The sequence below is a fragment of the Thunnus thynnus genome, chromosome 22 (assembly GCF_963924715.1).
Source record: "Thunnus thynnus chromosome 22, fThuThy2.1, whole genome shotgun sequence".
NCBI lineage: Eukaryota > Metazoa > Chordata > Actinopteri > Scombriformes > Scombridae > Thunnus > Thunnus thynnus.
Genome location: NC_089538.1, coordinates 25,232,834 through 25,258,315, shown reverse-complemented (window position 1 = coordinate 25,258,315; position 25,482 = coordinate 25,232,834). Strand labels below are relative to the sequence as shown.

At 42.1% G+C, this 25,482-nt stretch overlaps 2 protein-coding genes and 1 long non-coding RNA gene across 5 annotated transcripts in view; 2 read left to right on the top strand and 1 right to left on the bottom strand.

Annotated features, from left to right (window-relative positions):
- The first annotated feature begins 219 nt into the window (after positions 1 to 219).
- Positions 220 to 4,212, top strand: LOC137174940 (early growth response protein 4-like). Its single transcript, XM_067580484.1, has 2 exons — positions 220 to 772; positions 1,105 to 4,212. The coding sequence occupies exons 1-2, from the start codon at positions 646 to 648 to the stop codon at positions 2,316 to 2,318; spliced, it is 1,341 nt and encodes a 446-aa protein (XP_067436585.1). The 5' UTR covers positions 220 to 645; the 3' UTR covers positions 2,319 to 4,212.
- Positions 4,213 to 7,270: 3,058 nt separating this feature from the next.
- The window catches only part of LOC137174935 (F-box only protein 41-like), a 19,439-nt gene continuing 1,227 nt past the window's right edge, over positions 7,271 to 25,482 (top strand). The window contains exons 1-16 of one of the 3 annotated variants that reach the window (XM_067580476.1): positions 7,271 to 7,504; positions 11,351 to 11,553; positions 13,066 to 13,602; positions 13,683 to 13,762; positions 15,009 to 15,081; positions 16,312 to 16,539; positions 16,702 to 16,766; positions 17,382 to 17,549; positions 19,374 to 19,546; positions 19,658 to 19,881; positions 21,402 to 21,517; positions 21,972 to 22,124; positions 23,517 to 23,612; positions 24,351 to 24,469; positions 24,632 to 24,790; positions 24,886 to 25,001. In XM_067580476.1, coding sequence (XP_067436577.1) covers positions 11,386 to 11,553; positions 13,066 to 13,602; positions 13,683 to 13,762; positions 15,009 to 15,081; positions 16,312 to 16,539; positions 16,702 to 16,766; positions 17,382 to 17,549; positions 19,374 to 19,546; positions 19,658 to 19,881; positions 21,402 to 21,517; positions 21,972 to 22,124; positions 23,517 to 23,612; positions 24,351 to 24,469; positions 24,632 to 24,790; positions 24,886 to 25,001 — 2,475 coding nt within the window. In that variant the 5' untranslated portion in view covers positions 7,271 to 7,504; positions 11,351 to 11,385. Of the gene's footprint in view, positions 7,511 to 11,350; positions 11,554 to 13,065; positions 13,603 to 13,682; positions 13,763 to 15,008; positions 15,082 to 16,311; positions 16,540 to 16,701; positions 16,767 to 17,381; positions 17,550 to 19,373; positions 19,547 to 19,657; positions 19,882 to 21,401; positions 21,518 to 21,971; positions 22,125 to 23,516; positions 23,613 to 24,350; positions 24,470 to 24,631; positions 24,791 to 24,885; positions 25,002 to 25,482 lie in introns of all 3 variants that reach the window. The other 2 variants (XM_067580477.1, XM_067580475.1) reach the window with 2 other exon arrangements.
- LOC137174947 (uncharacterized) overlaps positions 24,350 to 25,482 on the bottom strand; it is a 4,434-nt gene continuing 3,301 nt past the window's right edge. The window contains exons 2-3 of the long non-coding RNA XR_010925510.1: positions 24,649 to 24,803; positions 24,350 to 24,480 (exon numbers count right to left, since the gene is read on the bottom strand). This is a non-coding gene — a long non-coding RNA (uncharacterized lncRNA). The remainder of the gene's footprint in view (positions 24,481 to 24,648; positions 24,804 to 25,482) is intronic.

Sequence of the window (25,482 nt, the reverse complement as noted above, 5' to 3'; positions counted from 1 at the left end):
ACACAGATTGGACTGATTGAGCCTTTCAGACAGGCTCCACCAATCAAACGCTTTGGGGGTATAAAAGGTTTGTCTGTGAGGCTCAACTCAGGGCAAAGTTCTCCAGCAAACAGCAACAAATATCAGGTGTTTCTTTATAAATGAGTCGCCAACAACAACAACAACTATGAAGCATCTTCTTCTACTCTCCATCACCTGGTTGTATAATCTGTGTCTCTGTTGCCGCAGTGAAGGAAACCCCTCTCCTCTCGCGTGTCTACGTCGCTCTCCCGCCTGTCCTTTTATGGTATGGGGATACCCGCCGTCACCACCGGAAGCTGCCCATGTTTGGGCTGCTACGAAGCGCGCGGCGGGGGGAATCCCTCGCGCCGGTGTCGACCAATAAGACCGAGACGGGAGTTACCTAGGAGACGGAGAGTATAAAAACGGGCAGAGAGCGGAGGGAGCACGAGCATCTTTCACCGAGCGGACTAACGGGACACACCGACAGCTCCGGTAACGGATTATTAACGGCATTTTTAACAGCGCGAGGGAATCCCTGACACCTGTCGAGCTACTTTAACCAGCTTGTCCACACCTGACACTGTTTGCACGCTCTGCGCACACACACACACACACACACACACACAATAACCGACAACGGCGATGCTTCTGGAGCGCGAGGACAGCTTCATGTCGGAGTTTGAGGACGCGTGCAGCGCCTGGGTGGACAGCGTGGGCTCGAGCCCCAGCGACGCAGCTGACTCTGACGTGGGATCACCTTTCTGTCAAGGTATGTGTGTGTGTGTGTGTGTTAATCAATAACAATATAAGTTAAACTGATTATAAATAATTGGAGCTAAAATATGCATCTGTTGCATAACCGGTGACTGCAGAACCTGAAATATTCTTATAACAGTAATGATGATGATGATGATGATGATGATAGTGTAACTGATGCATGTTGCAGCTGTTTGCATGCCTGCAGCTGCTCATCTTCATCATATAGATTTTTTTCTGTGTAGGCTGCTGAGCTGCCCACTGAGGAGAGATTATGCAATGACAATAACACCTCCTCCCTCCCTCCCTCCCTCCCTCCCTCCCTCTCTCTCTCTCTCTCTTCAGTTTTCTCTCCGGGAACTGACGCCTCTGACTCAGATTTCTTCTCCGACTTCAGCGACTGCTCCTCGGACACGCTCTCGCCCTCCCTCGGCTACAACGGAAGCTTCTTCACCGAGCCGGAGACTGTACCGGCGGCGGCGGGTCTGAGCAGCACCGCGGACGCGATCCTCAACATGATCACAGAGATCGTCGGAATCTGCACCGAGATGGAGCAGCAGGGCGACGCCGACTCTCTCCGCGAGTCCACCCCAGCCTCTGCGGCGCCCTCCCCGGCCGCAGCCTCCCCCTCGCCCCCGCTCTTCGCTCCATCTCCATCCGTGGTTTCCAGCGAGATGAGCATCCCTCCCCTAGCCGCAGCTCAGCAGCTGCCTGCCGCCTCCATTTCACACCCAGTGGTGGTGAAGAGCGAGTTTGTGACCTCCAGCTGCAGCAGCGGGTGTGGACTATCTGCAGTGACCGGGAATGAGGCACTCTACCCGGCCAGCGCCGACTCTCTCCTCCCGCTGTCGGCTCTGGAGCAACAGGTGGATGTGGCTGATTTCATCGACTCTCTGTTGAGCTCCGAGGCCGGCCTGGGCGAGCTGAAGCCCGGCTGTGAAATCAAGCAGGAGCCGGTGGGGCTGGAGGACTGGCTGAAGAGCTTAGCGGCTGCTCCGGTTACCGGGGGAGACTCCAGCAGCTACGTCATCAGCAGACCTGTAGTGAAGACGGAGCTCGTGCAGAGCGGGAGCCCCCCCTCCTCGCTCCCCTCCTCCCTCCCCTCTACCCTGGACGCGCAACTCCTGTCCTCCCTCCTGCAGGGCGCGTTCCCGATAGTCAACCTCAGCAATGTGCACGCGACAGGAGCCCCCAAACTGTCACGCGGGGGCAGGAGAGCTCCCGCTAAGGGTCTCAAAGCGAAGCCGTTCCCGTGCTCCGTGCAGGGCTGCGACCGCCGCTTCTCGCGCTCGGACGAGCTGAACAGGCACGTGCGCATCCACACAGGACAGAAGCCTTTCCAGTGCACCATCTGCGCGCGCAGCTTCAGCCGCAGCGACCACCTGACCACGCACACGCGCACGCACACGGGAGAGAAGCCTTTCTCCTGCGATGTGTGCGGCAAACGCTTCGCGCGCAGCGACGAGAGGAAGAGGCATGGGCGCGTGCACGTCAAGCAACAGCTGCGCGCGCAGATGATGGCCGCATACTCACTGGCCCTGAACGCGCCTGGCGTCTGAACAGCAGCGCGCGCGCACAGGTGAATCCGGCCGGTGAGGCTGCTGTGGAGAAAAGTTAAAGCTTCAGGATTTGAACCGTCAACCGGAAACCGTCAGTTTCCATGTGACGTCACGCCGAAGGCAATTGTAGCTGAAGCCTGAGGAGGAAAAGGTTCAGAGGTCTTCTGGAGGCGCACGTGAGCGTCACCTGCAGGAGGATTGTGGGAAACAGCTGCTGCTGTAGAGACAGTCTGATCCTGGACCAGCTGATCATTGAACAGCTGCTCGTTGAAAAGCTTCTCTGTGACTCTGAATGTGTGCTGCACCGGTGCATTGTGGGACCTGTAGTGTAAAGATGAAACACAGCAGCTCAGGTGTTGAAGCTTCAGTCTGAGCTGCAGACGCTCTGTGACGTCAGGAGGCATTTAAAGGAGCAGTCTGTCTCTCTGAAGCTTGTAAAATATTCACTTTTTCTGCATGAGGACGTGAACAGTGAAGAAACGTTCTGTGAATGTTGTGATTCTGTTTCCACTGAAATATTTTTATGTCAAACTGCTTTATATTTAACATCTCTGAGGAGTTATATGTTTGTAATATATCTCTATTTTTCTAGATGTTTGTCTACCTCTTTACGGCAAAGTTTTACATCGAGAGTGTTTATGTTTCTAGAACAGAAGCCAGATTTCGATGGCGGATAAATGTGCAATGATGTCACTTTTTCTATGAAATGATTGTAAATCCTCTGCGGACACTGAATGAACTTTATTTAGTCTTCATTCTGATGACGGTGCAGGTTGCTGCCCTGATGCATTGTGGGATCTGTAGTGTAAAGGTGAAGCACACTGCAGGTTCATGTTCCCTCGTTCTGCATGGAGGCTGCTGCCAATAAACAAACAAACAAACAAACAAACAACATGGAGTCCAGACTGCTTCTTCATCATTATCATCTTCATCATCATCATCATCGTTGTCTTTGTCATCATCATCATGAGAATCACTGAATGATATCTTCATCTTTACCACCATCATCATCATGTTAATTCTCACGTTATATATTTTCATCTTCATCATTATGAGTGACATCATCTTCATCATTATGGGCATCGTCACCGACGTTGTTAACTTCATCATCATCACTGTCAACCTTCATCATCATCATCATCGTGTTTATTCATGATGATCAAGACATTTTTCTTCATCATTGTCATAAGAATTATCTTCATCACTGTGAGCATCATCATCATCATCATGATCATCATCATCATCACTGTCATCTTCCTCATCATCATGTCCAGCATCAACACTCTCGTGGTCAGGACAAACTTTCATCATCTTCATCATTTTAAGCATCATCATCATCACTATCAACCTTCAACATCATCATCATCACAGTCATCATGGTGTTCATTCATGATGATCGGGATATTTTTCTTCATCATCGTCATAAGAATCATTATCTTCATCATCTTCCTCTCATTTAACATATGAACATGTTGTTCATCTTCTTCTACAGCAACATCATCGTCATCATCTTCCTCCTCATCATCGTCATCATCACAAACATTTTCCATCTTCGCTATGAGCGTCTTCATCCTCTCATCATCCTCCTCTTCCTCACTGAAAAGAGCAGCAGCGCCACAGATTTCTCTCTGTACTTCCTGTTCCATTCATCAACAAGCTGCTGTTGCCAGGCAACAAATGGTCTCATCACTTCTGTCAGCTTGGCTGCTTCGTCCGGTGTTATGAGCTGTGAAGGCTGGGTTGCCGTGGTAACAGCAGCCTGAAAGTTTCATCCAGTTTTATTTACACGTTTTCACAAAGCTGCTCTGAGATCAAAAAAGGTCAAATTCAAAAGTATGTTTGGTTTTTATTCTGTTTTTCTTAAATACAAAGTTTAATATTAACAAAAGACTAAAAACAGCTTTTCACTGTACAGACAAATAAGATTGATCAGGTTTGGATACACAGACAGTATCTGCAGAATATCTTTTAACTTACAACAGGTTCCAACAGTAACAAGGTAACACATGCTGCATGTGGAGCACAGACCATAATACATCAAGAAATAAAAAGCAAAAATCTAATTCATTACATAAGACTTTTAGTTTTCACAGCTTTAGATTTTGCGCAGTATTTTATTTATTTTATTAGTAGAGACCTTCAGCAGGTCACAATTAAAATATAAAACAGCACAAAGCAAAAAACACACAAGACAATATATATATAATATAATATATAATATATAATATATAATATATAATATATAATATATAATATAATGTCAAGTAGAAATGACAAATGTACACTTGACGAATTAAAAGCAAGATTATTTGCGTACATGAGAAGACTAATAAAATGAGTCGAGTAGCTTTTAGCACCTTTTAGCTTTTTAACACTTTTTTAGTGCATCCAGGTAGGATTTTAAGTAGAAGATGAAGATGTATACTGCTGATGAAGAAATCAGATTAATAACAAACATTTTCAGGCATTTTATCAGCAAAAACCAAATAAGATCAATTAAACTTTGAATTTGAACTGAGTATCTAACATAAGGTCGATTAAGGTCGTACTGAACTGTGACTGGAGGTTCAGTCCCGTCTGTGTGGTGACAGAAGGAACAAACAGCATCAACATATATTTTACAATAACTGAATTAACTGGATAACATCTCGCACCTTATTTGAAACAAAACTATGTGTTCATGTGTCCAGTCTGCACCGATATACAGGTTATTTATTCATTTATTATTAGTTTTTATGGTCTAGAGAGGATCTGAATGGCCTGCGTATGATTCTGGTGGAATCAGAGTCACTGTGACCCTGCTGCTGCTGCTGTGATGATTATTACTGGTGTGTAGATAAACCACACAACACACACACACTGCCCATAAACACACACCTGTCATATATTCTGCAGGCTCTTGGCGCCATCAAGTGTTCACAACGCAGCACTGCAAGTCCTCTACCAAGAAAACACAGCAGAGTAAGTTTACACTCTGTTGAATTATGTCACCTTTACTGTTTTATATTTTTATTATTATACTATTATAACTGTTTACAAGGGTCAGAGGTCACAGCAGTAGTTCAGCCGGTCAGTTCGTTTGCACAATACACAGTAGAGACTGTTTGAAAGATATCATCTTTATCAGCACATTATCTAAATAAACATATCCATATTTGGTTTCTGAATTTATTCAACTTATTCTATTTAAATATAAGATTTAGTTCATAATTCAAAATGGCAGTAAGATTATTAAGGTTTCTGCAAGAGAACAACATGCTTTTATTGTTTCCAAAAACATCAGGCAGATCATTTATATAGATTAAGAACAACAACGGGCCTAAATGTGAGCCCTGTGGAACACCAGATTTAAAGGACGCGTTCACAATAGTTCAAGTGTGTCTTAAACCAACAGTCAGGTGTCCATAGTAACAGTGAAAGAGGTTTTCCTCGCTGTAATCATTCCTCCTGTTCATACTGGATATTAAAAGATCCTTCAAATGTGTTTTCAATGTTAGTGATGGAGGCCAAAACCCACAGTGTGTCCACACAGTCATTTAAAAGTCTGTGTGAAGCTTCTATTCAGCTTCAGCAGTCTGAGTTAGTCATATCAAGTGGATATCTGACACATTTACAGTCTTTTTAGCATCAAATTCCCTCTTTGTGTTTCCTCGGACAGTGTTTCCCTGTTGAGCTGCAGGTGGAAGTATAGTAACAAAAAGAGGAACTTTGGCACTAAAAAGACTGTAACGTTGAAAGATATCTACTTGATTTGACTCATTTGGACGCTGAAGCTTCATATTAGCTTCAGATAAACTTTTAAATACATTTTTGCACAGAAGGAGGACTGTGGATTTTGTCCTCCATCACTTCCATTGTAAGGTCATTATGAAGGGATCTTCTAATGGTCAGTATGAACAAGAGGAATGATTACAGCAAGAAAAACAGCTTTAATGTTCATTTGGATTCCTGACTGTTGGTTTAAGACACACTTGATATATTGTGAACTCGTCCTTTAAGCCATAATGTTTATTCCAGGCTGCTACTCTGGTTTCTTTCGAGCTTTAAAGCTGTAGGAGACTCAGACTGAATTTCCATAACAGAGTTAGCGAGTGCAAAGTTAGCATGTTAGCATAGAACCACAATGGCCACATTTATATGGGAAAACGTCAGGTTCAAATAAACCAGCATTTTCCTTAACATAAAGCTAGTGAACCATCAGACAGTGTTCTGGGCCACACCTGGCCTCTATAGCTTCTGTATATTGACTTATTAGGATATGATCAACCATATAAGCACATTGCATTTATCTTGGAAAAAAATGAGACATGAGAAAACTGTCTCATAATTATGACTTATTATCTCAATAAGGCCTCTATTTTATTCACTGGTGAATGCAATGTGCTTCTGTTTATATAAAATGGTTTGTAAAGATTTTTAAAAACATTTCTTATCATTATGTGTAATTATTCCAGTTGAAGGGATGTTACAGACAACTTTAACTATTTAAACTATGTGAGTATTATTTTAAGACAGGCCTGGAGACACATGAATTTATACTATATAGTATGATTTTGAGGTACATGTAGTTCCTCCACTACTGTACATTTTACTCCTCTATATGTTCTGTATCCAACTTAAATAGTTATGTTTGGGTTTAACTTTGTATATATATATATGAGAAAAATATGTGACATTGTGACAAATTAAACCAACAGATGCAAAATTTGACCAACATTAAAATGCTGCTTACACACTGATGTGTAGCTTCATAATAAATTTATAAATATAATATCACTAAGAGGGAGATTATTATTATTATTATTATTATTATTATTATTATTATTATTATTATTATTATTATTATTATTTAAACAATTAACGATGGATGTTGACCGCCTCTTCTGCTCCACATCAGCACCGACACGTCACGCGGCTCTTACGTCAGCAGCAGCACGCGGAGGCTGGGGAGGGGGCAGGCGGGGAGGCAGCTGAAACACACACACACACAAACACACACACACACACAGAAAGCGACGTTACCGACGCCGCTGCTGCTGCTGCTGCTGCACGAGACCGTTACAGTACCGGATCGATCCAACGCCGCACGAGAGCAGAATTAATTCCGTGAGCTGGGAGCCGTGAAACCATGGCAACGGATTTTAGGTTGTTGCTGACAGTGTGACGCACCGACATGTTACCGTTTTGTACAGGTAAGAGTTGAGTTGTTTACCGGTATTTTAGCCGGTAGACCGACCGGAAGAGTAGTCACGTTATCTAACAGCGGATCAGGCTTGTTGTATCCAGCATGTTTCAATGTGTTACATTTGACTCACACATATATAAATTACTTCTTAATATGTGCAGTTTGAGCTCATAAATGCTCATAATACTGGACCAACTGTCACGTGCTGTCAGACACTGATGTTCCTGTTTTAATTCACTAGTTTAAACTGAATTAAAACATATTTTTGGTTTGATTTTTCTCAGTAAATTTGGATTAAAGTTGTGAGTTTAAACCAGTTTAAACCGTGTTGACTAAAATCTTAATAGCTCGTGGTCTTGACTGACCTCAGTCTGTAGAGCTGCTGACCTTTGACCTGCGGCTGTCTGTGGGCTTGTGGGAAAAGGTTTTTTTTGTTAAAGGCAGCTGATTAAAAAACTGCAAAAAATAATTTTCAGCCAGATGCTAAACAGCAGAGACGCTGTAAAAGTGATGATTTCTAGTCCAAAATCGCTTCTACAAAACAAACAAGAAAAAAATAACAACAAAACAAAACAGCCCATTAAAGGAACACACCAACAATGATCTACTAACCAGTGTTGTGTGTGTATCAAAGCCTGATATATCTGATTAAAAACAGGTCAGTGAGCCACATCGCTGCGCTGGGTGACACGTTTGGTCACATTAGCTTGTTTAGAAACGGCTCCAAACACTAATAACAGCATCATGTTTTCAGTCTCCAGAGAGTAGTTCTGTGTAAGGCAGACGCTACTGAGCATGTGCAGGAACGCTGTTCTGTTTACAGCTTCACTAACTTGTTGTGCTGCAGATCATCAACCTCTGGACTTTATACTGGATTTCTTTGATATTTATAACTATATTCATGACAAAGAAGCATTCAATCGTCACATTTGAGAAACTGAAACCAGCAAGTTTTTTGGGGGCATTCTTGATTAAAATGTGACTTTTATTCCAGAGCTGCAATGATTAGTCGATTAATAGTCAAGTGGGCGGTTGTCAGAAATCAATCAATCAATCAATCAATCAATCTTTATTTATATAGCGCCATATCACAACAGAAGTCATCTCAAGGCACTTTTCACATAGAGCAGGTCAGACCATACTCTTTAATTTACAGAGACCCAACAGGTCCCCCATGAGCAGCACTTGGCGACAGCGGTAAGGAAAAACTCCCCTTTAACGGGTAGAAACCTCAAGCAGACCCCGGCTCTTGGTGGGCGGCCATCTGCTTTGACCGGTTGGGTTGAGAGAGAGAAAGAGAGAGGGAAAGGGGGAGGGGGGACAGAAGAAAAACAATGACAACAACAAACAACAACAAGCACAAGCAGCAACAGCCAGGGAAGGATGCCATCAGGACTGTGAAGAAAGTTAATCGCCAGGTGTTTTGATTGACCGATTAATTATTTTGAGACGTTTTTTAAGAAAAAATGCAAAAATTCTCCAATTCCAGCTTCTTCAATGTGAATATTTCCTGGTTTCTTTAGTCTTTATGACAGTAAACTGAATATCTTTGGATTGTGGACAAAACAAGACATTTGAGGACGACATCTTGGGCTTTGGGAAACACTGATTGACATTTTTAACCATTTAATTATCAAAATTGTCTGTCAATCAACTAATCGATTAACTGAATAATTGTTACAGCTCTAAAAAATACCCATGACACATATATTTAGCACTTAAATAGTAAATTGTGTGTGTACAGGAAATGCACTCATTTTAGAGTTTTTAAGAAACAACCTAATATACGAGTAGTGTGACACACAAAACTACACACTGTAAAATACGTATTACTGTCAGTTAAAGAATTATTAATTATCTTATTTATTTATTTATTAAGAATTTTTGCAAATTAACAACTGCATATGAACCCAAATAAAAACAGTGGGTACTTACCAGAGATTGTAATTGCATTCTGACCGTTGCCATCTTGGATTTTTGGAGCCAGAAGTGACCATATTTGGACGAGAGGGTGGCGCTAACACTAGCTGTTAGCTTGGTTAGCATGGTACATTTACAGTCTATGGTTAATTATTGTAATGCTAACGCTAATGCTAATTTTCGCTAGCGAAAAACAGGCTCAAAACCGTTAAAACCAAATGTACTTACCAGAAAAACTGAACATCTGACTCCTTAGAGGGTCTTTTAGTTCAACCAAACACTGAACAAAGACTCTTTTAGGCCACCAAAATGTTACAATTAACTTTCATGGTTCCACGGCTACACCTGTACTCTGTGAATCTGGGGTTACGCCCATAGACTGTATAAAAACATGGACGTAGTTACCGTGACGTCACCCGTTGGTTTCTGAAGAGCGGTTTTGAAGCTCAAAGCGAGCCGCTCCGGCCGTCGCCATCTTGGCAGTGCGTGACGCTGCCTAACTCCCAGCCAATCAAAAATGGGCAAAGAGGCGGGGCTGAATGGCTGGCGGACCTGTCACTCAAAGCAGCCATGTCCTTCATTATGCAGAACTTTACGGCTTAATAAAATTTAAACGTACAGTTGTCATGAAAGAGGAAATTAGCTACAGAGACCAAAACTGTTGTTTGTACCAGGCTGTAAACATGTTTATTTCTGCTGTAAAGTTGGGCATTTTAACATGGGCGTCTATGGGGATTGACTCGCTTTTGGAGCCTCAAGTGGCCATTCAAGGAACTGCAGTTTTTGGCTTCATTTTACAGCCCCGGAGGTTACCGCTTGGTTACGCCGTGGTTACGTTACCTAACCAACATTATCACCGTGGTAGCAACTTGTCAATCATAAGGTAGCCATACGCTGCTGTATCGTCTATTTTTCTCTAAAGCGGGCCATAATTTACAAGATGAACATCACGCTATACTGAAGAAGACTTGAAACTAGCGATTGAGACCATAAACTCAAAGTGTTTACTGAGGTAATAAATCAAGAGATACAATCAGACTTCTTTCTGGAGTCTGTGGAGTCGCCTCCTGCTGGTCATTAGAGAGAATGCAGGTTTAAGAAACTTCCGCATTGGCACTTACCAACTAAACCAATTTAACACTTTTCCTAGTTTTTTCTTATAATTTGTACCAAATTTGCGCCAATATAAACATGAACTGTTAAAAATCTGTAAATTAACATTAAATAACATTTCTTTAACCATGTAGTAATTTGAGTAGTTTAAAAAAAAAACGTAGAAAGAGAGATGTTGTTGAGGTAATAATGTGGATAGAGAGAGAGTCTACACCCCAGACATTTCTTTCTTCCTGCTCATCCATCCATACTTTAAATTCCTCCGCATGGGGGGGTAGGGTAGGGTAGGGTAGGGGGTGGGGGGAGTTGACCAGAGGACACACACCCCGTGCATCATCAGCAAGTGTGTTTTTTTATATTTATATCCTGTGTCAGCCAGTCATTGGGGTGGAAGATGCATGCTTCAGTTAGCGATTAGCTTCACAGAGACACACACACACACACACACACACGTCCTACTAATGTCAGATCCAACAGGCGAGGTTCCCCTCGCCTGTTGGATCTGACATTAGTAGGACGTGTGTGTGTGTGTGTGTTCATCATATTCAAAAATGTCAACACTTAACCATAAAATGAAGCTTTGCTAAAGATTTCAGTCTCATTAAATCTTTATTCCCATGAAATCAATTATGTAGCACACACACACACACACACACACACACACACACACACTGACCCAGTTTTTACTCAGGTTTACTCCTTACTTCCTGAACGTCTGCAGAGAGAAACACAGTTTCCTTTGGAACCACCGCTGCAGTCGGTCTTTCCGTTGTTTTCTGACGTGTTCCTGTTTTTTTTTTTTTTAATCTTTCAGGTCTTTCTGCTGCTGCCGCTGCTCCCTGGTGAATCATGTCTTCCTCCTCCTCCTCCTCCTCTTCTTCCTCTTCCTCCTCCTCCTCAGAGCTGCCCTACTTTTGTCCTCGCTGCGGTGACGAGTCTCGCTTCTCGTCCGTACCTGAGCTCCGGGCTCACCTGGTCAGCCGACACACCTACGAGACCCTGCTGGTGCTGTCGCAGGTGAGCCTGACCCCCCTTACAGCTGGTTCATATTGATAATAATAATAAAAATAAGGTGTTTATTGATTAAAATGTGGGTCATATATGCTCAAGCAAGTAGTAGTTTTCATAAACTTCACGTATCTTTGATGAAAATAAATAAGAACGCCAAATCTTTTGTATAATCAGACTGAAAGCAACACTTCACTTGGCAACTATTATGACAATTGAATGTTGTTGAGTGGTGTACTTACATTATCCCAAATGTTTCCAACAGTTTTCAAACCCACAGAAATCTGTAATTTAATCAAAGTAACGGACCGTTTCATTTGGTCGCCTGTCGATGGCGTCATACCTCCTCTACCAAAGAGTAAACACGCACCAGATGCATACGGCGGCGCTGTGTTTGTCCGCTACAATGGCGTCTACCAAAGAGTAACTTACACACATACAAGATAATACATCGGCGTTGTGGTTGTTCCACACAAACTGTTATAAATGGACTTTTATTCAGTTTTAAGACACATTTTCATGATAAATTTAGGTGGTTTTTAACTATATCTTTTAGCCGGAAGAAGGATTTTAGTCATTGGACGTCTGGATCTTAAGTTATCAGAGAAATAAACTGGACAAACGTTAGCAGCAGCTCGGCTAACAGCCCCTCCAGGAAGTCCGGTGGTCACCAAACATCGTCGGAGAAATATTGATTTTTTTTTTTAGGTGAAACAGCTTTAATTAGTGTTTTAACGATTTTAATCTGCGTGTACGTTTGTTTGTACCTCTGCGGATAATTCGGCTCCCAGTAAAAACATCCCGGATGATTCACACTGGAGTAATCCTATCCCGGGGAAGCTGGTTATTTAACAGTGAAGACAACAACTCCCATAAACCCCTTGCTACTTCACACTGTCATCACACTCCATCTTTTGTTATTGTTTTGATTGAGACGCCTAGCGGCTGAAATTACATATTGTGCGTTTAAATGTGAGGGTTTGAAACTTTTATGTGTCGTACGTGAGTATAAACTGGATATCTTTTGGATTTTGGACTGTCGATCAGACAAAACAAGACATTCAAAGAAGATTATAACAGGGTTTTTTTGCTGTTTTCTGACATTTTTTCTAAACAAAATGATTAGAAAATAACCTGCAGATTAATAGATGGTGACAGTTGCAGCCCAAATATGTAAATTTCAGTCGACACAGAAGCTGTAGTTCTGGTTATAGGATGTGTTAACAGAAGCACCTACAATGACAATATAAAGATTCTGTGTCTTATATCTCTTATGTATTTGTTGCATAGACTGTCTCGTAACCGTGTGTAAACAATGTCTCTGTTGTGGAACATTTTATACACTATAAAGGTGGATGGTGACACACAGTCAATGAGCTTATTGGCCCCCGTGAGTGACTTCACTGACTGTAGGCGATTCCATTGAAATGAACTGGTTTCAACATTTTACATGCTGGTGTGACTGGACCTTAATCTGACCACAGACAGACCCGCCAGCTTTAACTTTATTTCACATTTCAGGCTCGGGTTAGAAGCTCCAGACCTGGATCCCTCCTCCCCCTCCCCGGTCCAGCTGTATCCCAAAAACAGAGCTCTTCCCTGGACATGGAACCTCACAGCCTCCCCCTGCCGCTGGCCTGCCTGGATCTCGCCTCATCGTCCGCCTCAGTCCAACTGCTCAGGGAAATGTTCGGCCCTTCGGATCGCACTCTTCTTGCCTCCGCGGGACATCAAGAGGACCCCTCCACCGCTCTGGCCCTCCCCGGCTCTTTGGAGCCTTTTCCCGGGAAGAAACTGGGCGAGTTGGGGGTCCAGTTGGGCCTGGAGTTCGGGCTGTCGGTGGGGATCGGGCTGGAGGAGAGGCTGGGGCTGGGGCTGGATCGTAAAATCGCCCGGACCTTCGCGGAGGTGGAGGAGAGGGTGAACCGCCGCATGGGCCGACTGAGGGTGGAGCTACAGAGGAGGGAGGCGGAGCTAGAGCGGGAGAGGCGGGACGGGGAGCGACTGAGGAGAGAGAAACATGAAGTGGAGGAGAGGGCGACGTTCCTGTTCAGACAGGTGACAGATAATATAAAGACATGTTTTAGGACGGATAACATTTTAAAGTGTTTTACAAGCGTCTGATTTTGTTCCATCAGGTCTCTGCTGCCATGGAGATGATGGAGCGGTTGAAGACGGATCTGGAGGGAAAAGAGAAGAAGCTGATTGAACGACAACAGTCAGTATCTCAGACGGTTTCTGCACCACTGAATCTTAATCCTGCAGCAGAGGTGGAAGAAGTGTTCAGATACTTTACTGCAGTAAAAATACCAATACAGTAATGTAAAAATACTCCAATACAAGTAAAACCCCGACTACACACTGCTTTTTATAAGACGTCAAAAGCCAAAAAGGTTGGAAAGTAGCATCACATGGAAATACTCAAGTTTCCATCACTGTTCATGTTTCAGTTTTGGTGTTTTGTAGTTCTCTCAGTCGCTGATGCAGCAAAACAAGCTAACAACCAGCTAACCAGAGCTCAGCTTTCTCTCCTGGAATTTAAGTTAATTCTCCAGATTTAAGATCTCAGTTTAGTTTCCAACTTTTAAATTCAGGGTTTTTTAACTTTTGTCTCTTCTCGATGTGGCAGAAACACACATCAGTAAAGACAGAACGACCTCACACTGCTGGCTTTACTAGCTGCTACTAGCCTAGCATGCTAACACTAGCATTCAGTAAACCGGCTGGTTTAAATGTTTTCTTCCTCTCTCGCTTCAAACTACTACTTTCCACCGCTATTCTGCAGTATCTTTAGTTAATTTTTTTTGTTAATATAATTACAGTCATCAGCCTACTAACAGTATAATATCTAGAACATACTATGCAGCATCAATATTCAGTGATCTGCTGTCTGAACTGCAGCTCGTAATGAACTGAACAGAAAACACAACATGATGCACAAACAGAGGACACGTCATGTTTAGTCTGCCTCACTGGACGCACACACACACACACACACACACACACACACACTCAGCTGTGGTTTGCTGTGATGATAAATATAAGATGACAGTGAGTCACAGCAGCCCTCGGGGGAGTGTGTGTGTGTGTGTGTGTGTGTGTGTGTGTGTGTGTGTGTGTGTGTGTTTGTGTGTGTGTGTGTGTGTGTGGTTGTGAGGTCAGTCGGCTTCATGTATCTGCATATCTAAATGTTGTTGACATTTCATGCTGTTTTGTATCCGTGTGTTTTTACGCCACATAATTATCTACATAAAAATAACGTGAACGCCTGATGATGCAATGTAAGTCATATAATTATTAAACAGCCTTCAGATTAACCCAGTTTTAAACTGGTTTAAAATACGATTAACACATTTTCAGGCTGTGTTTCATCAATACACATAGTCAGGTGTTCCTATTATTTTGTCCCCCCCCTTCGTATTAATTTATTAGTGATTTCGGTGGGTAATGTGTGTGTTTTACAGGGAGATGGTGGACATCGAGCGTTTTCTGAGGGAGACGGCAGAGAAAGAGGCGGCAGCCAAATCCAGACTGCAGGTGATGCTGCAGATCTTCTGTTGTCTCTATTGAAAGGACAAAATGGTTGCTGGGGAGTTTTTTGTCATTATTACTGAGAGTGAGACAAACTGGTGGGCGCTTTTTATGTGTTTGCATTGTGTTTAAATGTTGGCAAATGAGATTAGCCTAATTTAGCTCTGTAGGGTCAACTGGCAGCGGCTTAGTACAGCTTTTATACTTCTCCAGAGATACATGGCTTATCTAACTATACATCACTAATTTAATTATTTACAAAGAAATTATATATCAAACCTCCAAATCTTGTTTACAAGATTTTATATGTTAGATATGCTAAAGTACAGTTTAGGAGATGAAACGGTTTGGTTTAGTGACAGATAATTCATTTTAACTGTTTGGTTTAATTCAGTTTAGCAGGTAAAACTGTTTGGTTTGTTAGCTAATTGTACGGTTTAGCATCTAAAACTATAAGGTTGCTTGAGTAGTGTTTTCAGGTTTGCTGACTGTTTGGTGTGGTGGCTAAAACAGATTGATTCATGTTAGCTAACAGTTCAGTTTAACAGCAGAAACAGTTTGGTTCGGGTTAGCTAAATGTACAGTTTAGTAGCAACAACATATTAGTTCAGGTTTGCAGTATTAGAATTAATAGTAATATTTCATTTAATTGAGTCATTTAATTTAATGTAGCGAGTGAGACTGGTTCAGGTTAGCTTAGATGATAGATGGTAACAAACATGTTATAGCTAACCGTTCAGCTTAACAGCAAAAACAGGTTGGTTCAAGTTAGCTAAATGTACAGTTTAGCAGCTTTAACAGTTTCAGGTTTAGTAGCAACAATAAATGGTTCATATTAGCTAACAGTTTAATTTATTGGGACAGACAGTTTAGGGGATAGCTAATTGTACCATTTGGTTTGAGGTTGCTTGAGCAGTGTTTTCAGGTTTGCTAACTGTTTGGTTTGGTGACCTTTCAGTTTAACAGCACAAACAGATTGATTCATGTTAGCTTCAGATTTTGGTTCTAATTCAGTCAATTAAAAAAAAAATCCTTCCAGTAGAGAATCTGCAGTCATGAATTTAACCTGGTTTGTTGAAGGTAAACTTATGTAAATGCTGTTCAACCTCCACATCGTTTCCATGACAACACTACTTTTTGTTTCTGTCTCTGGAGCCGGCATATATTTATTTACACTATTTATACTTCTTCAGTATATTTTTGCAATAAAAACACGAATGCTTGTTTTGCTTTCAGGTGTTCATCGAGACGTTGTTGGACCGCGCCGACCGCGCGGAGAGACATTTACTGCTGCTCAGCTCTCACACGCATCACAACCACTACACACACCAACACGACAAACACACACACCCAGACGTATACGCCGACCCGTACGCACCCGTACCCGGCCGAGGAGGACGCAGTCTGGACGGCAGCACTGATGACATCATCACAAACAAGATGCAGGGAACATTCAGCAACCGGGTCAGAAGAAAAACTCTTAAAAGTGATGATATGATTTGGAAAACGGTCGTCAGTGATGTGAAATATATGAGACTTATAACCGAAACATGCAAAACGGTCCTTTTTAAATTGTCATCAATAGCTTACCAGAATTAACTCCTCCTCCTCTTCTTCTTCCTCCAGAGGAGTTACAGTGTTTCAGGCTCCTACAGACTGGGAGAGCAGCTGTACAGTCACCATAACTACAGGTACATGAACATATCCCATAAACCTCAGGTCTACCATGAACAGACAGCAACGTTTTATGCTACATATTTAAAATGTCCAATACATAAACTTTTTCATCATTAAAATGATTTTTTTCTAATGTTTTTATTAACTTTTTGAATATATACCAAACATGTTGAAACAGAAGACCACATATTACAGTAAATCAATCAAAAATAAGTAACAGAACAAACAGAAGAAAACAAAATAAAGTAAATCTTTAGCTACAGAATTAGCTACAAGTACAATAAGTAACAGTAAACAGTGGAGACAAATGAAAAATAAAATCAAAAATAATGTGCCATGTATCAATAAATGGGGCAACATATGTTCCTTAAAAAAACAAATTATAGGAATGTTTACTTCCTGTTAGGTTTCTTCCTTTATATACATCAGAAAAACCAAACTTCTTAAACGTCCCTCAGTAATTATTAGATTATTGTATTATTACCCTATTATTAGAGATTCAAAAGAGGAAATATTTGTTATCAATTTTAACCATTAAAACCATTAAAAACCATTTAAAGCAATAAACTCGGACAGATGTACTGGTGGTTGGTGTGTATATCTTCTTAACATATCTCTGTGTCTCCCAGCAGCCTGACAGGTCGGATGAGGACCTTGTCTCTGGGTTCGGGGGGGTGGGACGGTGAGGGGGGGTTGGTCCAGCTCCACCCCCATCACTTCGCTTCGCCATGGTGTCGGCGAGAGAGAGGAGGAGGAGGAGGAGGAGGAGGAGGAGACGGGAGGAGAGAGAGGCTGTGGTACGTAAGAGAGATGAAATAATACACTCCAATCTCCACCTGGTTTGAGGTTGAGGTGCATTGTGGGTAATGTAGGCGAAGAAGGATGTGTGGAATAATAAAGATGATGTCTCCGATTTCATCCTTTTTTCTTTTAAAACTGTCTGTTGTGAGTCTGACGATGTTATAAGAGTGAAATACTAAATAGTTATAAATATTTTCACCATTAACCTCCCAGCAGGTCGTCACGTGTTGACGTGAAACCTCACAGTTTGTACTGTAGAGTCACTTCCTGGTGAAACACACTCACTGAGCACAATCCAGTATAACAGCTCTGACATGAATTCTACTTTTACGAAACTTCTACAGTTTTTGTTGACAACAAAAGTGTTCCTAATATTTTGTCCACCCCATTAACATGTATGAGAGGAACACGTTTCAGTGTAACACCACCGTGACTGTAGCCTCACGTCATCGGACGGTTACCAACGATCATGGAGTGTTTCGACCCTCAACCGTAACGCTCTCCTGCTGGCGGGTCAGCAGCGGCCTCCGGGTTTCTTCTTCTCTTTCCCCGTCAGTTGCATTGCTGTCAGCAGCTTCCAGACTGACTTGGCGGGGAATCCTCTGCGCTCCACCTCGACCGGGTACAACCATCCATGCCTGCCGACCTCTGCCCCTGCAGTCCTGCACCAGGTCTTTATAGCGTGTAGATTCCTTCCTCTTCTTCCCACAGCCCAGTCAGCTCCACTAAGACGTCATCTTCTTCTCTTCAGTGGAAAACATGACGGCATCTGGACTCAAGGTGGTATGAATGACATCTGGAAGCTGGAGCCTCCTGTTCAGGTCCAACCTTTAGTTTCCAAGCTTGGGCTGAAACCAGAAGACTCGCCCTGGTTTTACTGGGTACTGCTGGCTTTGCCTCTTCCCTTATGAATGTTCTAGCTGGTGATTTGCTGTTCTCTGGTCCTCTCCTGGTCTAGAACGTCCCCCCAGGGTCAGAGCGTCTCGCACCCTGTCAGGATTTGTGCCGTTTCTGCAGGTTCACCGGTGTTGGAAGGGCGTCGTAGATAAACAGATCACCTCTCTGACAACATCAACAAGAAGCTTTGTAAAAGTCGACTTTATGGCAGAGCTGCTGTGTTGGATCACATTAGATCGCACAGGTGTTCCTAATAAAGTGCTCGCTGAGTGAACTTGGAAATATTCAGCTTTGTGTTGACTCAGAGAGCCTGAACGCATCGTTAGCTTCGGTCTCTTTAAGGTCAGACTGAGCCTCCAGGAAAAACTCATTACAATCATTACAAAAGGAAGAAATGAATGAACACACAATTATTTCCAATAAAAATTAGTAAGTTTATTATTTTCATGAGTGTTGAGTTCAACAAATTAAATGGAAGGATGAGAAAATAAGAATATTAATGCTTCATTAACCTTTATTCTACTGTTTGTCTTCTTCTACTGTTTTATTGTCTTCTTGTTAACTTTTACATCCTTCTTCTTCTTCTCCTTCTTCTTGTTCTTCTTGTTCTTCTTCTTCTTCTTCTTCTTGTCCTTCTTCTTGTTCTTCTTGTTCTTGTTCTTCTTGTTGTCGTTGTTGTTCTTCTTCTTGTTCTTCTTGTTCTTGTTCTTGTTGTTGTTGTTGTTCTTCTTCTTGTTCTTCTTCTTGTTCTTCTTGTTCTTGTTCTTCTTGTTCTTCTTGTTCTTCTTGTTCTTGTTCTTGTTCTTCTTCTTCTTGTTCTTCTTGTTCTTCTTCTTGTTCTTCTTGTTCTTCTTGTTCTTGTTCTTGTTCTTCTTCTTCTTCTTCTTCTTCTTCTTCTTCTTCTTCTTCTTCTTCTTCTTCAGGGCCGGGGAGGGAGGATGGGGGAGAACCTGGAGCAAAAGAGGCCGACGTCACTACAGCACCGAGGAAGAGGAAGAGGAGGAGGAGGAAGACGAAGAGGAGGAAGAGGAGGGTTTATGGAGCAGCACTGAGATGAGGAGGCTCGTCTTCGCCAGGACGCACACACCTGGATCAGGTAAACTGTTTCTCTGTGTCTCGTCTTTATGTTATGAAACACTTCCTGGTTTCTTGTTGTTTACCTCGCCTTCTTCCTCCTCCTCCTCCTCCTCCTCCTCATCCCCTGCAGACATCCTCTCCTCCCTCAACTCCACCCCCTCCCGTCGTCACGGCGACCGACAGCTGGGGGCGGACACCTTGAGGCTGAGGGCGGGGCTTTTCTGCGTCTTCCCGTATTTGGACGTGCGCTCGTTGCTGCGTGCGGCCGAGGTGTGCTCCGATTGGCGGTTCGTTGCCCGTCACCCGGCGGTTTGGACGCGCCTGCGGCTGGAGAACGCCAGAGTGTCATCGGAGGTAGAGGAGCCTTCATCACCATCATCATCAAACTGTCACTATCAATTTTTTTAGAGTTTAATATAAATTAAGCTGCTGCTTTTGTTAAAATCATCACGTTTAGTGACAAAAATATCACTTATGTCATCGTCTTCATCACATCTTCTTCATAAGATGAGGTTGTTTTATTCTATATTTTTCTGTCAACAAAAATGTCTTTAAAAGCAGCTCACAAACATATAATTTCATGTTTAAAAAAGGTTCAGTAACTTCCTCCAACAGCTGTTCGCTGTAGTTTTAACAGGAGGAAATAGAGCTTTTGTTGGGGACTATTTTCAGTGGCGGATGAATCACATTTGGTTTCTCTAGTGAGTGTTTCTGGCAGCAGTGTGTGAAGGACGCAGTCTGAATAAACTACAGTGTGTGTTCATAGTGATGAAGGAACTAGAGCTGAAACCTTTAGTCGATTAATCAATCGATAATAAACCTTTCATCAATTCAAACAAAAAGGAAAAGATGGAAGAGACAAACAAGACAACGTCAGATGATATTTACATGATTTAAAGATTCAAATAAAATGATATAAAATAGAATAAATCAGATTAAACAGGAGAATTTTTTTTAAGTCAAAATACCAAAAATTCACCAGTTTCAGTTTCTCAGTTGTGATGATTTGCCGTCGTTCTTTATTTTATGTAAATAGTTAATTGATCATTTTAAGGTTATGGATTTAAAAAACATAAACTTGGGCTTTAGGAAATAGTAACGGATGTTTTTGGGGTTTTTTTAGTATTTTGTGACACTTTAATACATCGTAAAAAATAAATGGATAATGAAAATAATCAGCCGTGTGGCTCACTGACAACATGGAGGAATAAGATATATCACAATAATCAGTCAGTAGATCAGTTCACTGTTGGTTTGATTCTGCATGAGAAGAAAAATGTTTATTAAACATTGAAAAAATGTAATGTTTTATTTTACAGGTCACTTAATTTTATAGTAATTTTCAGGTATTTAATGATAATTTTTTAGGACATTTTACAGACGCAGGTGGAATTTGGTACAAATTATAAGAAAAAAACAGAAGAAACTATAATAAGTAACCACTCATTATATCTGAGTTCATGTGTTGTTAATTCACTAGAAATCTTTTCAGTGTGTAGTTTTGTGAGAAACGTTTTCATTGAAGAGTTTTTAAGAAACAACCTAATATGTCAATATATTGTTTTACACACTGAAAACTAAGTTTATGTCAGTTGAAGAACTGTTAAGATTCTGATTTATTAAAAAATAATGTGATTAAATAACTACATATGAAACCAACTTCACACTTTTTCCAGTTTCTCATAATTTGTACCAAACTGCACCACCGTTTCTATAGCGACCTAATAATTTACTGTTAAATATCTGCAAATTACTCAGGAAATTTTCAGGAAATCAGTTTAAAATTAACAGATTCTTACATTTGTTTCAATGCTGTGTGTGTGTGTGTGTGTGTGTGTGTGTGTGTGTGTGTGTGTGTGTGTGTGTGTGTGTAGTTCCTCACCACCCTGTCTCAGTGGTGTACTCAAACTCAGTCGGTGGTTCTCGACAACCTGAAGCCTCGAAGCCGACAAGCTGACGAGACGCGAGAGGATTACCACAGGAACACACGGTAACACACACACACACTCACACACACTCACACACACACACACACACACACACACACTCACACATACTCACACTCACACACACACACACACACACACACACTCACACTCACACACAAACACTCACACTCACACACACACACACACACACACTCACACACACACACACACACTTACACATGGTTCTCAGGGATTAACGCTCAGAAGGAGGAAAGTTAACAGCTTTTCTTATCTTATGTAAATGAAAAATGTGCATGTTGCCGTGGCAACAGCATCTAATTTCAGTGCAGCTGACATCCGATTGGTCAGAACGGAGCTGATAACGGGAGAGCTGAAGAACATGAAAACACAGCTGAAGGCATTAATGAAGATGTTACTGAGGTGTGACAGGAAAAGGAGGAACAGGTTGCATTGTGGGTATTGTAGTTGACCTGGCGGCGTGTTTCTGTCTGTCAGAGGCAGCGTGGAGCCGGGGGTGGAGGCGCTGCTGCGGTCAGCAGGCGGCAGTCTGCTCCACCTGTCCGTCACTCAGTGTCCTCACATCCTCACTGACCGGACCATGTGGCTCGCCAGCTGCTACTGCAGGAACCTGAACACACTCACATACAGGTGAGTTACCTGTCCGACTGTTTACTGTCTGACTGTTTACTGTCTGACTGTTTACTGTCCGACTGTTTACTGTCTGACTGTTCACTGTCCGACTGTTTACTGTCTGACTGTTTACTGTCCGACTGTTTACTGTCTGACTGTTTACTGTCTGACTGTTTACTGTCCGACTGTTCACTGTCCGACTGTTTACTGTCTGACTGTTTACTGTCCGACTGTTTACTGTCTGACTGTTTACTGTCTGTTTACCTGTCCGACTGTTTACTGTCCGACTGTTTACTGTCTGTTTACCTGTCCGACTGTTTACTGTCCGACTGTTTACTGTCTGACTGTTTACTGTCTGTTTACCTGTCCGACTGTTTACTGTCCGACTGTTTACTGTCCGACTGTTTACTGTCTGACTGTTTACTGTCTGTTTACCTGTCCGACTGTTAACTGTCCGACTGTTTACTGTCTGACTGTTTACTGTCTGACTGTTTACTGTCTGTTTACCTGTCCGACTGTTTACTGTCTGACTGTTTACTGTCTGTTTACTGTCTGACTGTTTACTGTCTGTTTACCTGTCTGACTGTTTACTGTCTGACTGTTTACTGTCCGACTGTTTACTGTCCGACTGTTTACTGTCTGTTTACTGTCTGACTGTTTACTGTCTGTTTACCTGTCTGACTGTTTACTGTCTGACTGTTTACTGTCTGACTGTTTACTGTCTGTTTACTGTCTGACTGTTTACTGTCTGTTTACCTGTCTGACTGTTTACTGTCTGACTGTTTACTGTCTGACTGTTTACTGTCCGACTGTTTACTGTCTGACTGTTTACTGTCTGACTGTTTGCCTGTCTGACTGTTTACTGTCTGAATGTGACCCTGACTACACACTGCTTTTTGTAAGACGTCAAAAAGCCAAAAAGGTTGGAAACCACTGGTTTCATCTTTAACAATGTGTTGTATTTTAAAAGCTTGTTATATTATCCATTGTGTCAAATCTTCATCTGAAAAGTAACTAAAGCTGTCAAATAAATGTAGTGGAGTAGAAAGTACAATATTTCCCTCTGAAATGTAGAAAGTAGCATCACATGGAAATACTCAAGTAAAGTACAAGTACCTCAAAACTGTACTTTAGTGCAGTACTTGAGTAAATGTACTTAGTTACTTTTCATCACTGGTGTTAAGATATATTTGAAAAAAGGTGATTTGTCCATAGAGGTTGTTACCTTCCTGTAGTGGAAAACAGCTGATCACATGTTGTTGTTCACGTCACGAGGGCATCTATAACTCTATGTATTTCTGTGTGTATGTGTGTGTGTGTGTGTGTGTGTGTGTGTGTGTGTGTGTGTGTGTGTGTGTGTGTGTGTATGTGTGTGTGTGTGTGTGTGTGTGTGTGTGTGTGTGTGTGTAGGAGTTCTTCGGATCCTCTCGGTCATGAGGTTCTCTGGGCCCTGGGTGCAGGCTGCAGGAGCATCAGCAGCCTGCATGTGGCGCCAGCTCACCCGTGGTCAGTGCAGATACATGCACACAGTGTTTGTTCCATTTCCTGTTTTGTCTTTTAACTTCCTGTCACTGAGTGTAGTTCAGACAAGATTTTAACCATTTATTGTAACACGCATCTTAGTTAAAGTCAAAAGTCTGTCCTGATGGATTCACAAAGCCTGTAGGGAACACACTCATATATATGAGGAGGTCATGTGACCTGACACGACCATGAATTAAAACCTTTCATACAAATATATAGCATATAATATACATGTTTTATTGATAACATAATGTTGAATAATCATCTTGTTACATAATATAAGGCCACATCATGTGAAACTGGACTGTGCAGTGTAATAGTGTAACTAACTCTGTGTTTTGGATGAAGAAATATTGTGTTAACAGCTTCTGCTCTGATATCTTATTGTTATAAACACAATAAAACAGTCACATAACTGTAATAACAGTAATATGAGCAGCTGATCCTGCTGCTTTGTAGGAGAAATGATCTAATAATCAGAAAAAGTTTGTGAGACTGCTGTACGTTATTTCATAAAACTCATCTTTGATAGTTGATATTTGATCAAATGTTTAATAGTAATACAGTCGGAGACATCAGTCCTGCTGTACATGTTTATTCTGAGTGTTCAGTGTTGCAGTTTGTTGTTGATACGACTGAAAGTTTCTTTTGTTCCTTCATGTGCAGAATGAAAATGAACAAAAGTATTAAGCATTTATGTCTCTTTCCTTTTTTTTTTAGCCAACAGCCAACTCGTTTTGGCAACCGTTGCCTGCAGACGATTGGCCGATGCTGGCCACACCTCCGCTCGCTCAGTGTGGGCGGGGCCGGCTGTGGAACTCAGGGATTGGCTGCTGTTGGTGAGTGACAGCTGAAAAAACAAAAATTTGCTCTTTGTAGACATTTTGTTGTAAGTGTTGACAGTGTTTGAGGGCACATTTATCTCATTTACCTTTGTATACCTCTCTGTATACAGATTACTGGATTAATGGACACATTATATTATCTGTATGTGTGTGCAGTGCGTAGCTGTGCTCACCTCCAGGTGTTGGAGTTGGAGCGTATTACTGACCTCGGCCTGCAGGCGGCGACAGAGCTGTGTAAAGTGGGATTAGAGAGTCTGGAAACACTGATCCTGACACACACACCTGTCAGCGGACAGGCTATCCTGCACTTCCACAGTGAGACACACACCTGCTAGAAACACACAGGTAGTGATTATCATCCATTACCATCCATGTAACTTACTAACAAAGTCTGGTCTGTATCTCTACAGGTGTGTGTGATAACATCAGGTCCATAGTGGTCGAGGTCTCAGTGGCTGATTACTTTGAGGAGCCCGACACTCAGGAAGCTCAACACCTGTTTGGAGAAATTGTCAGCACACTAAAGGTGAGTTTGTGCTATTTAATCAAACCTTTATATCACAGACGAGTTAATTACTGGTTTCTGATTGGCTGGCAGGTGCCTGTTAGAACCACACATCTGTTTTCCCCTTAATTATAGTTCAGGTCTGCAAACACAGACACCAACACTCCCCTCCAGCTGTTGTCAATCAAACACAGACACCAACACACCCCTCCAGCTGCTGTCAATCAAATACAGACACGCCCCTCCAGCTGTTGTCAATCAAACACAGACTCCGACACACCCCTCCAGCTTCTGTCAATCAAACACAGACACCGACACACCTCTCCAGCTTCTGTCAATCAAACACAGACACCGACACACCCCTCCAGCTGCTGTCAATCAAACACAGACATCGACACACCCCTCCAGCTGCTGTCAATCAAACACAGACACCAACACGCCCCTCCAGCTGTTATCACTTCCATTTTAACAATAAAACAATATTAACAATAAATGTCAAATC

Coding starts and splice junctions, on each gene's coding strand:
- LOC137174940 (XM_067580484.1), top strand. CDS start 646: ATGCTTCTGGAGCGCGAGGACAGCTTCATGTCGGAGTTTGAGGACGCG. Junction 773..1,104: donor GGGATCACCTTTCTGTCAAG/GTATGTGTGTGT, acceptor CTCTCTCTTCAG/TTTTCTCTCCGGGAACTGAC.